Raw genomic sequence first — 13,096 nt, forward strand, 5'->3', positions numbered from 1 at the left:
TTGGCCACAAGGGAATTTTCCATGACAAAGGGAAAAGTAATAGCTGAACTTTGTCCTGTACTGCAAGGTAGGAATGAAGGGAAATCACACCTGTCGCATTTCTATACTATCTAGACAAACAGAAGAGTTTCTGCAGCGGCTGGAAGGGTTGGGGAAGCTGATCATCCCTTCCGACCTCTGTGGATACTCTTCTGCTTTTCCAGATTGTACAGAAATTCTACAGGTGTGACGTGCCTCCATTCCTGTCTTGCACTGCAGTTTGAAGTCCAGCTATTACATCTCCTTTTTCCATGGAAAATTCCCTTGCGGTCAGGGACTAGACCTCAGTTCTAAGCTGGAGTGTTTTATTGAATGCAGGCAACATTCAGATCACCAGTTAAGGTGCCTAGGGAGTGAAACGTTCTCCTACTGGTTTGTGATCTCTTATCACATGCCAGAAGTGCCTTTCTGTTGTCTGACTCGTTTGTCCTGGGTAATCTAAGTGCAAAAGAATAAATGGGCACAAATCCGACAAAAAATGGCAAAAGGAGGTTCAGTGTGAAATTGCTGAATTATTCATCTAGGTCTGAATTGGTTTTTCTCACCCATTAGAGGTCATAAATTAGTTTGACAAAGCTAGGAAGGCCGTCACTGCCAATACTACTGGTAGGTAATCGTATAGAACTATCACTGAACTCTTGCACTTCATGACCCTTTTGATCTAATAACTTTAGGAATCTTTTAGTGAAGCCTCTTTCTTGTAAGGTAAGACAGCTCTCCACCACTTTTTGAATGTTCTGCAGTCTAAATAAGGGACCTGGAGGTTGAATTAAGGGTCTGTTTTCAGGGTTGGCACTGACAGGCCGTTGCCAATGGGCCAGTACTGACCCCTGACAAGTTGTCTCGGACATAATTGCTCATCCTCAGATTGCAGAAACCAGGATCTGAGTCTTCTGGGCCTCTCCTCTGCTATCCTCAGCCACCCGTGGTGAGAAGAATAGGGTGGCCTAGCATTAGCTGTAGCCTGCCAATCCTTGCTGCTGCTGGCTCCTGTCTTTATAAGCACTTCCATTTGCCACTGGCTGCTCGACCTCCCGAGCGGCTCCTGTCTTTATAAGCACTTCCATTTGCCACTGACTGCTCAACCTCCTGAGCGGCGGTGCAGCTGCATGTTGACAGAATGGAGGGGCTGCACCGTTCCTTACATAGCTATTGCTGTTCCTTGCAAATGGCAGCATGATGTCCTTGGTCTGACAGTGCCCTGGATGGTGACGGTGCCAAACAGGCAGGGGCGTGACTCCACCCTGTGTCAGACCTAGTTTTGCTTATGACAGCGAGCAAGAAAGGGTTTATCGCCTACTCTCCCTTTGGTTTTCGAACGTTTGTGTGCTGTCACTTAGGAGTAAGCGTGATGGAAACACGAGAGGGTGCATGGCCCATCATGGACAAAATAGAAAAGTGGTGGTGTGTATCAGTAGTTTTGTGAATCTTCAGTTGTGAATTATTCCAAAGTGCAGGAAGAGCATTTTTTTACCTTTTTGAGTAAAGTAGGGAAACTGCTAAGAGAAAAGCTGTCTAGTTTTACATCTGGAAAGCTGAGGATGGCAGTAACTGAGACTCAGAATTATCTCAAATGGGCTGTTCTGGAATCGTGTTCTTCAAAGAAATTATGAGTTTGAATTTTTCTGCACTGTATCTCTATTATATTGAATATACAGAAGAAGTGACCTAAAATCTGTAGGAGTTGAGAAACAGAATACCATAAGACATAGCAAGTTGTAAAGCTTCCTGGCAAACATGAACATTAGCACTTTTTCTATTTTAAAACATGAGAGCTACACAATTAAACCAAGTAATTCGATTTGATTGTTAACTATAACTATGCCACTTTCTTCAAAACATGCAAAGGGCACAAATTAGGTTTAAATCTATTTCAGTATAAATGGTTTTGTGTTTATAATGGAAAAAATACAAATTGCTAGTTAGCGGTAATATATGGGCCAGCTTATAGACTTTGGTATGCTATACTTTTCATAAATCTGTTCCACATGTATGAATGTTTCAGGATTTTATCTTTTCTGTAGTTAGTCTGAAGAAACTGGAAACAATTAAATTACAAAGTTTGGTATTGTTGTGCGAGACTTCTATATTGTAATCTGCACTGTTTTTGATAGAATTAAACAATTCAGAGATTCCCCCGAACAGCCTGGCTGTGTGCTGGGGCTGGATAAGTAGCGTCTTGCTCTCCTAGTCCTAAACCTCCGCAGTTTAGCACTGTCGGGCATTTTGTCCTGACTACTAAGGTTGGAGGCACGGTGAACCTGAGTGGTTACAGCACAAGGATAATTTTAACCTGTTTGGTCTGTGGGAGAATTTGAGGGAGGGTGGCTGGGGAAAGCATGTGTCTGGGTATGTGTCCCTAAACACTAATTTTGCCCCCTGTTGTAGGATAATATAATTATTGAGGGCTCGGCCACTGGAGCAGCTTGAAGGGCTGGGAGCAGACAGTTAATAGGGAGTCATACGAAACTTTCAGTCCTGATTCATTTTCACTACCTGTAAATTCTTGTCCTCATAGTTGTCAGATCCCTTTAAAATATTTTGGACCTGGTTTTTTTTGGGAGGGGGGCCGGGGGGAGTGCGGCATGCATCTCAGCACCCTCTAGTCTCATCTTCTGGGGTAGTATCAGCTTAAGCACACTAACTCCCTCTCCCCCCTGCCTTCTGAAAGGTCAGCTGCGCTCAACATTTCCTTGCTCCTGGAGCATGCCCAGTGGGATATTTTGTGGACGGGGATGTCATTTTATGACATTCATTTTTGCATATTCTGGTCAGTTCCTGGAGTATTATAACCCCTAATTTGTATACAGATAACCCAATTTTCTTTCTCTGTTAATAAGCACAAGACCGGGGTTGATATTGTGCTTAGCTCTAAGGCTATGCTACATAACATTGGCAAGCCTCGGACCATTTGGTTCAATGGTTGGTTCAACGGGGCTTCAAGGAGATGGCTTCAGAGCCAGCTGTTTCTTAGTTCCTGTCTTTTACATGACTTAAAATTGTACATGTGAAATGGCTGATCAGTTCCTATCACAGTAACATCCTTTTGATAACATCTTTAAGTTTGTCTATTTATTATCATCCTAATTCAGCTTCCCTCTGAAGAGTTCAGTGCACTGTATGTGAGGTTATCCTTTGTTGCCCTCACAGTAGTTGTTTGTGAGAAGCCTGGCCTACCCAGCATACCTCATGGCTGAATCCATATCTTTGAGCCTAGTCTTTTGTATCCAAGTCCAACACAGAGCCTGCCTCCCCCCAATCTCCCTCTTTTTGATTATTGCCAGAGGTCATTTCGGGGGGGAACGCAGTTCCCCTGGGTGAGGTGCAGGGGGCGGGGCACATGATGAAGCCCCGCCCCCTGCTTCCGGCTGCCCCGCTTCCAGCCCTCATTCAGCCGGGAGGAGGCAGGAGAAGAGGGAGGGTAAGTTGCTTCCTCCCTGCCTCTCCCCACCCCTGCCTGCCTGGGGCCAGGGAGGGCCTTGGCGGGGCTTCCTCACACTCCCGCTGGCCTTGCAGGTCCACCGCCGGGCCCCTGATGTCAGGGGGTGTGGCATATGCTAATGAGTTATGCTAATGAGTTCCCCTAGCTCTTTTTCTACGAAATGACCCCTGATTATTACCAGAAAACATTCAGTTCCTGAAGGACATATTAACATGGGTCTGGGTAGATGAACGTTGGAAATCATGCTTGCTGAGTGTGCAGAACAAAACCATCTATTCCTTGAGCCCTTTTACTGTGCATTCTGGACTCTTCTCCTTGTATCAAGCAAGCCCTTACTCTTGCCAGTTTTGGGGGGATAACAGGACTAACTAGAAAGATTTCTAACTTTGATACAGAGGAATATCCTCTGGTTGTTCTTTCATTTTAAAGCTCGGCTTTTTAAAAATAATAATGTTGACGGGATGCCACTCGTGTATTGCTGTGACCTATGACACAGCTTCCCATGCATCAGTCCACCAACTCATCATTTGCGGCTTTGGTCTTGATAAAGGTAGAACTTTTGCAGCACTGTCTCCTTTGGGTTCTGCTGAGAGACTCTTATTGCCTGTGCTCTTTTTATTTCACCTTGAGAGAGAGAAAAGATTTGTTCTCCTGTCACTGGGTCATAACATTGTGGACTTCTAAATTGCAGGCATGCTTCTAATATAATGCTAGTAATATATAGTCCCCCTCAAACCATTCCTATCTGTTCTTCTTTTTATATTGTATCTGAATCTTCTCCTGACTTTTACCTGTTGCCCAGGCCAACAGAGTCATCACTTGGGAAAAGTCCCATGCACCTAGAACAGGTTTCTTAGGCTGCAGTCAGAAATCATGTGTGTGGCAGACATGAACCTGGTTAAATTTGAGTCTTATGCTCTCCCTCATTCATCATAAGAGCATAAGAAGAGCCCTGCTGGATCAGACCAGTTCAGCCTCTTGTCTTGCACAGTGGCCAGCCAGTTCCTCTGGAGGGACAACGACAGGGCATAGAAGGTGAGGCCTTCCCGTGAGGTTGTCTCCTGGCTCTGATGTTGCCTCCTCCTTGTGCACCGTGCCAGGATTGAAGACAAAGTCTTCAACCAACTCAGGTTAGTTGTGACATTTGAATGGGTGTGGACAAATTGGGGCTATTATATACTGCTCCACACAAGAGAGGAAGGGAGGGAGAATGCCAGTCTGACACTTAACCAGGTTCATGCCCTTTGAGAGAGAACTTACTCTATTCTCCTTCCCAAAAGCTTGACCTCTTAAATATTACTGTATGATTCTATAAGCCTGGCTCTTTTGCTTTTGCAGAATACTGGGGTATTGCACTGGCCCTTTACAGACCTTCCAAGTATACAGGAAATTGGGGTTGCCATAGCCCATCCATCCCTACTAGCTACTTGCTTGTATGCAGTACAGAATAGAGGAGTTCAAATAATAAGATTGTTACATGGGATGAGAGGCAGGCTGTTGCAATTCTGATCTCTCATTGCACGGTTCAGACAATTAAGGGGACTATGTGGTCTGAACAAAAAGAACATTGGAAGCCATTTCTGCCTTATTTTTCGGAATTTATCAAGACTGAAAGCATTTGTGATGGGATTTAAGAAACTGAGGCAGTACGTCAAGCCACCCTTGGTGAACTTTATTAATTTGGCTGTACTACCTTTTCATGACTAGACATTTCTTTTGGCTGCCTTCATCATTCAATTAAACACCGTTTACCCATATCCCTGTGAAAGCATGGAATTTATGTTCATAAACAGGATATTCGAGTTGAGCTTTGGATTTTAATTCACTTTGTTAAATGTTCCCTACTATTTCCGAGATCTTCAGAGCTTGAGTATGTTGTGTCACAAAGCTCCAGTTATTCCGCCCCTAATTTTTGTGCTCAGAATCTGTTATATGTATTGGTATACCTGCAAAAATTTATAGGTGAGACTCTTATGGTACTTTAAAGACTAATACGTACCAAGCACTTACAAGTGTGTGTGCGTGTGTTTTGTGTATAAAGTGCTGCCCAGTTGCAGCCAACTTATGGCAACCCCAACAAGAGGCTTTCAAGGCAAGTGAGCAGGAGAGGTGGTTTGCCATTGCCTTCCTCTGCAGACCCTTCCTTGGTGGTCTCACAAGCTCCTTGCTTAGCTTCAAGATTTGACCAGATTGGCCTATGCCATGACCCTTTGTACTTACAGACCTTAGCTTTGTACTTACAGACCTTAGCTTACAAGTACAAAGGTTTAAACTTTTGGGGGTTAATGCCCACTGCTTCATCTGCAACTGAGTTTATCCACAAAAACTTTTGCTAAAAGAAAATACCTATTCATATTTCAGGTTTTCACTGCAATAAACAAACATGGCTCTAATATTTACCAATATTTAACTCAACATTGGGTTTGTCATAATTCAGCCCATTTTTGCACTAACTGTGTTAGTCTCTGGAACAGTGGCAGGAATATTTTGGGTAAAAGAAATCATGAGAGGGGAGGGGGAAGAACTGTTAACTGTCTCAATGGGAAACATCGGGCACCCCCACCCCCGACCTTGGAAAGCATGGAAGTGTATCCTCCGTTTTAAATTTTATGCTTCGAAAAAGATCTAATAGTTAAAATGGATATAAGCACTTTTTAAAATTGATGTTCTGCAGTACTGTGGATTAGTATGCTCATTCTAGAAAGCAGATGTTTATTGCAACTAATGATGCTACTCATTTGTTTAGAAAAAAGATTTATGGAGTGTGTGAACTTGGTGCGGCACAAGCCGTATGAACAGATAGCAAAAGGTCTTTCTACAGCTTTAATATGTTGTCTACAGCTTTCTTTGTAAACTGTAGAATTTGCCAAACAGAAGAAGTAGGCTGACATATCCATCTTCTCTCTTACATATATTTTAGAAAAACAACTTTAGCCAACATATAAAATACAATTTGCATGCAAATTAAGATTCTTAACAATTGCCCTTATTTTCTTTCTGTGTATGTTGGAAAACTTTGTATATATTAACACTGCTGAATTAAAGCTAAAGAAACACTGATTGTTACAAACTGGCTGAATGGTCCTTTTCTGTCAAGAAATTTCATTTTAGCAGAATATCAGTTTGTCATTGAAGATCTGTCTCCTCAATTTTTTCACCTACTACTAGTTTTGACATCCACTTTTTAAATATCTTATTTCTGTTAGTAATCTCCTGTTCCCTCAGCCTAATCCGATCATGATTAGTTACTGTGAAACACATTGACTAATGCAAAGAGGTATAATTATAAATTACATTTGTAGATGGAAGTGGAGATAGGAGTGAGAAGGATACTAGCAAAATCACAACCTATCCACCTGGGGCTGTCCGCTTCGACTGTGAACTCCGAGCAGTACAAGTCAGCTGCGGGTTTCACCATTCCGGTAAAGAATTATAGCGTTAACATACTAATACCTTATGACTTATCTTTTTATTGTATGTGTTGTTGTGTCATTTAAACTTCCTGTGCTAAAAGCTTTTGGGAAGCCTTGTCGTACTTATATAGTAAGGAAAACACATAACTGGAGCCCTTAATATGATACTTGGTGCCTCTGGTCAAAGAAGGTAGCACATTATTCTTCATCAGAATGAACTTCCTTTTGTGAAGTCTTATAAAAACCATAAACTGAAGCATGCCACATTTTAACCCTTAGTTGTCCTGATGGAGAACGGCGATGTTTATACATTTGGATACGGGCAACACGGGCAGCTTGGACATGGAGATGTTAATTCCAGGTATGTTGATACTTTAATATTAAATGTGTGTAGTTTAAATGGAATAATTCCATCTTTGTTCATCTGTTTGCAAGAACTAGGGGAAAATAATCTTCTTAAGCTGGCCTAACTCTCTTTAAATAAGACGTGATTTCTGTTTCAAGAGAGCTTCTGGAGGGTTAGGATGGGAACTCTCCAAGGTCTCAGACAGAGGTCTTTCACATCACCTACTGCCAGATCTTTTAACTGGAGATGCTGGGGATTGAACCTGGGACATTCTGTGTGCCAAGCAGATGCTCTACCACTGAGCCACAGCCCCTCCCTGAGTGATATATACACAGCAAACATATGTAAGTGGAATCAGCATACTAGGTTAAGTTGCATTGGATAAATACCAGTACTCTAGGGCATGCCTGTGCTTCAGAATAAATCCAAATTATATTTATTTATTTGTTATTTTTTAGATTTGTATCCCACCCTCCCCGAAGGCTCAGGGCGGCTAACAAGGGCATAAATGCCTAATAAAACAATAAGAACAGTATAAAAATACAATACAATATACAACATAATACAATCAATAAAATATCGGTGCTCCACTACTCGCTCCGATTCATAAATCAAGATGGTGTTCTACAGCTGTATATCAATCCCACAACCATATATATGTCCCCGCAGCCCTATCATCCGCCAGGTACGTCTCGCACCCCCGATGGTACCCGCACTAGCGGTGGTAAGAGTGCGGTGATGGAAAAAGCGTTGGTGGAATAATGGTGGCGGCGGCTCCTACTCGAAAGCCTGGCGGAAGAGCTCCGTTTTACAGGCCCTGCGGAACTGCCCAAGGTCCCGCAGGGCCCGGATCTCTTCTGGGAGCTCATTCCACCAGGTAGGAGCCGCCACCGAAAACGCCCTGGCCCTGGTCACGGCGAGTTTGATGTTCCTGGGGCCTGGAATATCCAGGAGATTTTGGGTCCCCGACCGTAGTGCCCTTGGGGGAACATGCGGGGGAGAGGCGGTCCCTTAGGTAGGCTGGACCCTGGCCATATTCCATTTCAAGTGAGATAAATCCCTTTAGCCTTCTTTTTTAGTAGTGGCCTTCATAGCAGCAGATACATGAGTGTTCATTCTGGGAAGGGGCTGTGGCTTGGTGGTCCCAAGTCCAACCCCCAGCATCTCCAGTTAGAAGGAACAGGCAGTAGGTGATGTGAACGACGTCTGCATAAGATCCTGGAGAGCCGCTGCCAGTCTGAGTAGGCAATACTGGCTTTGCTGGACCCAGGGTCTGATTCAGTATAAAGCAGCTTCATGTGTGTTCTTGTTAGGGCGACTAGCAGAATCTTCATGGTAGTGTCTTAAACAGAACCAAAATGAACCACCTCAATTGATTTCTTATTTGACTCTTAGGCAAAAGTCTTAGATGATAATGAGGTGACTTCACTCATTTTTGCAGCTATGTCGGCGGCAGCAAAGGTTTAAGGGAACACTGTCATCATTGTCAGTAATAACTAGGATAGCTGCTTCTGTGCTTCTGAGATTTACATACCTGAAGGATGTACACTGTTCTTTTGATGGCAGAGGTTTGGAGGCAGAAAAGTGTGTGGTGACAGGCTGTTGAATCAAAAGTGTTTGTTAATATTGCTTCAAGTACCCTAGTGGATAGAACAGAACAGAAGTTTATTATAGCAGTCATAGACCAGATAAAAATAGTTTTACACATTGCTAAGGATAAAATACCCTAGTGGATAAAAATTACCTTAAGAACCACCTGGTGTACATTGTTGTTGAGTCGTGGGTTGTGTGCATGCCAACTGTTAATGTGTACCAATGCAACTGGACCAGTCATAGGTATGGGGAAATCAATCAATCAAAAGCATGATGGTATTCCTCACAACTGGAATATTATACAAATATTAAAGCAGCATTCAAACCCCTGAATTGTGCAGTCCTATCTTATAATGGCTTAAACCTTTTATTCACTGCAAGCGGAGCTCAATATGGTGTTGACAATTACATGTTCATGATTTAACTGTACAACACATTCATTCTTCTTATCATATATGATATATATGGATTGCATGTTTCTGATGGAGCATTAAAAATCCAGTAAGAATGGATGCACAAGTGGTTTTCTCTGACCTAGGGGATGTCCCACTCTGGTACAGGCATTACCTGGACCTAGCACACAAGTTACTGCTGGCAGCAACCATACAGCAATTCTGTTAATGGATGGGCAAGTCTTCACGTTTGGAAGCTTCTCTGTAAGATTTTTCTTTTATTAAAAAGAACAAACTGCTTGTTTCATATGTTGTACTTTGTATTTATTAAATCTGCAGTAGTTAAGGCAGGATAGCATTAAAATTAGTGATGCTGCAAACTCCCAAAAAGTGTGTTAAGTGAACATGAATCTTACTGAAGTTGGACATAGCTTGCCATGGTTCCTCCCAACGGAGGCCACCTTCTTCTCTGCCTAAGGTTACTTGGTTGTAGTAGCATTGTAGTAGCATCCTGTGGGGACTTCTGTTCTTCCTTAGGGGGTTAGTGTGTGCTGCCTTCAGAACCATCAGGAGTTATGTGTAAAGTTGTTCCCATGGTCATGACAGGGTCTCCATGGGCTGTCACGGAAGCCCACCTCATCACTCTCCCGCATTGCCAAAGCCGTGTACATTTGTATGGGAGAAGGGTCGGACTGGCTGACAGGTGTTGGTGACGGGTTCACTGAGAAGCAGAGCGCTCTCCAACCTAATTGGGCTAAACTTCAGTATGTTGGTTCAGGTCTGATCTGGACAGATTCCATATTAACTTATTAACGTCAACCCATTCTAGGTCAAGACCGATTAGCAATTACTAACTAACATTTTTATCAGATGGTTGTGGAAAGTACCATCAAGTCGCCGCAGACTTATGGTGACCCCTGTAGGGTTTTCAAGGCAAGAGACGTTCAAAGGTGGTTTGCCATGGCCTGTCTCAGCGTAACAACCCTGGACTTTCTCAGTGGTCTCCTACCTAAGTACTAAACAGGGCTAACCCCGCTTAGCTTCCAAGATCTGATTAGATTGGGTTAGCCTGAGTCATCCAGGTCAGTGAATTTTAATCTATATCCTAAGAACACCGGTTATCTAGTGTGCAGGTCTTCGATATTTGTTCAACTGAGACGCAGTAGGTTTGTGGAAACATAGAAAGTGTAAACAATGTCTGTTAACACAACCCCTTGTTTTACGTTTATCCAAGTGCCACAACTGATTTTGGCAACACCGAGGATGTTTTCCAATTCTCATTCACTGCTTGAATTTCTAACTTGCATCTTCAGAAAGGGCAACTTGGCAGGCCCATTTTGGATATTCCTTACTGGAATGCAAAACCGGCACCCATGCCTAACATAGGATCCAAGTACGGGCGGAAGGCTACGTGGATTGGAGCCAGCGGCGACCAGACCTTCCTTCGCATTGATGAAGCTCTGATCAACTCTCATGTGCTTGCTACGTCAGAGATCTTTGCCAGCAGACATATAATAGGCAAGGTTCATTTCCTCTTTAATTATAATTGAAACAAACCAGTTCCCTCAACTGCATGCTGCTGCAGTGTCCTCCTTGAACCAGATCCCTCATATGCTTTCTAGATCTCTGCATTATCATCATTTTCAGTAATGATTGAAGAGTAAACATGTCACTTTGGCTTATCCCCCCCCCCAGGCCTGGTACCTTCTTCTATATCTGAGCCTCCTCCATTTAAATGTCTCTTGATAAATAAAGTCGATGGAAGTTGTAAGACATTTAATGATTCCGAACAAGAGGATCTTCAAGGATTTGGTGTGTGTTTAGATCCTGTTTATGATGTCGTTTGGAGGTACGTATGGGTTGGGAATAGGTGTTGGAATGAACCAAACGTTGTTTGCAGAATGGGGACAGCTTTCAAATGACAGTGTCATGAATTCTGAATAGATCCTTCCCTGGGAGTTGGATTTAAAAAAAAAAATTAGAATGGTAAATCTTGCTTTCTCAAACTTTTAAAAATTAGTTCTTGGCCCTCACAGTTATGAATTAAATGTAGAACTAGTGAAGTGATGAGGGGATTGAACTGGTATCTGAGTGACAGTGTGTCGAGTCCCCAGACTGCCATGGCAGCTTGCTGGATGACCCTGGGCCACTTTCTGTATGCTCCCACCCTTGCTTGCTTCACGTGTTTGTTGTGAGGATAAAATGGGGAAGAGTGCTATGTTCAGCTGTTTGAAGGAAGTGTTGGGTAAAAATATAGTGTGTGTGTATTTGTTGTTTCGGGAAATCACACCAGGAGGGTTGCTGAAAGAAAAAGGGACAATCTCACAATACAAGAACTCGTGGGCACTCCATGAAATTGCTGAGCGGTCGGGTTAGAACGGATAAGAGGAAGTACTTCTTCACCCAAAGAGTGATTAACACTTGGAATTCACTGCCACAGGAAGTGGTGGCAGCTACAAGCATGGACGGCTTCAAGAGGGAATTAGATAAGCATATGGAGCAGAGGTCCATCAGTGGCTATTAGCCACAAGGTATAGATAGGGGCTCTGGGGCAAGGGATGCTCTGGCTTCTTGGTGCTTGGGGGGGGGGTCAACAATGGGAGGGCTTCTAATGTCCTGGCCCCACTGCTGGACCTCCTGATGGCACCTGGTATTTCTGGCCACTGTGTGATACAGAGTGTTGGACTGGATGGGCCTTTGGCCTGATCTAACATTGGCATCTCTTATGTTCTTATGGAAGACGTAGTTGAGCACAAGAAGCGGAGAAGGAAGAAGATAACACATTATGAAGGGATAAAGAGAATAACGAGAGAGAACAGAATAGGAAAGAATGGGCATCAGGGTTAAAAGGGGAGCCTGAGAATAGGAGGTCAAATGGGGCACAGTCTTGAGAAGCTGGAATTGAAGCGCTCCCTTTTTGTATGTAACAGCATGTTGCAAGGTAGAGGAACAGCATGTTGCAAGGTAGAGGAACAGCATGTTGCGAGGTGAAGGCATTCAGTACCTCTTGTCTGAAGACGGGTGTTTTGCACACAAAAGCTTACACTTTGAATAAAAGTTTGTTGGTCTCAAAGGTGCCACTGGACTCAGACATTGTTCTGGTACCTCATAGAGAGCAGTACACATCTTTTGTTGTAGCAGCTGTGCCCATACAAGTGTGGGCAGTGATTTGTCAGGGGCCTTCAAGCTAGCCCAATCCCATGCATATTTACTCTGGAGTAAGGCTTCATGAGTAAAGTGGGGCTTGCTGTCTGCCAAATGTGCCAGGGACTGCAGTTTTTGTGTCCAAAGGAAATTCCCACCCTACGCCAAGGATTACCGAGTGTGAGCAGCTGCCACTTTGAGATTCTCCCATCGCAGGAAAGGTGTGCCTTTGCTTCCCCAGACTTCTGCAGCCGTCTCCCTTAACTGCACAGAGACGGAATAAAACTTAATGTGCTCATTGTTCATGCTGTACCAATCAGTCTGAAGAAATGCCTGTTGCATCGCTGTTGTCCCAAAATCTGTTATGGTAAAATTGTACATCGTTTTTTCAGGTTTCGACCAAATACAAGAGAGCTGTGGAGTTACAATGCAGTTGTGGCTGATTCCAGACTTCCCTCCGCTCCAGACATGCAATTACGTTGTAGTATCCTGAGTCCAGAACTTGCTCTTCCGCCAGGGTCCAAAGCTCTTACAACAAGATCACACGCAGCTTTGCACATTCTAGGTATCAATTACGTCTCGAAAAGCAGTTCTTTTCCTAACAAAATGGGGGGGGGATTGGTCTGATATATTTATTAAAGGCTTTGAATGATGAATGGCAGCACATTTCTTTATCTGTGTTCTCTAAAGAATTACCCAGTCCATTTAAGTCAATCTGTGTTCTGAT

General features: G+C 43.4%; 1 protein-coding gene across 1 annotated transcript in view; it reads left to right on the plus strand.

Moving 5' to 3' along the window:
* Positions 1 to 13,096, plus strand: part of MYCBP2 (MYC binding protein 2, E3 ubiquitin protein ligase) — a 184,237-nt gene that overhangs the window by 53,684 nt on the left and 117,457 nt on the right. The window contains exons 19-24 of the mRNA XM_015409457.1: positions 6,784 to 6,903; positions 7,174 to 7,255; positions 9,372 to 9,489; positions 10,539 to 10,743; positions 10,921 to 11,074; positions 12,762 to 12,934. Of these exons, the coding sequence (XP_015264943.1) occupies positions 6,784 to 6,903; positions 7,174 to 7,255; positions 9,372 to 9,489; positions 10,539 to 10,743; positions 10,921 to 11,074; positions 12,762 to 12,934 (852 nt within the window). The remainder of the gene's footprint in view (positions 1 to 6,783; positions 6,904 to 7,173; positions 7,256 to 9,371; positions 9,490 to 10,538; positions 10,744 to 10,920; positions 11,075 to 12,761; positions 12,935 to 13,096) is intronic.

This window comes from Gekko japonicus, unplaced genomic scaffold (assembly GCF_001447785.1).
Source record: "Gekko japonicus isolate JY-2015 unplaced genomic scaffold, Gekko_japonicus_V1.1 scaffold846, whole genome shotgun sequence".
NCBI classification, from domain to species: Eukaryota; Metazoa; Chordata; class Lepidosauria; order Squamata; family Gekkonidae; genus Gekko; species Gekko japonicus.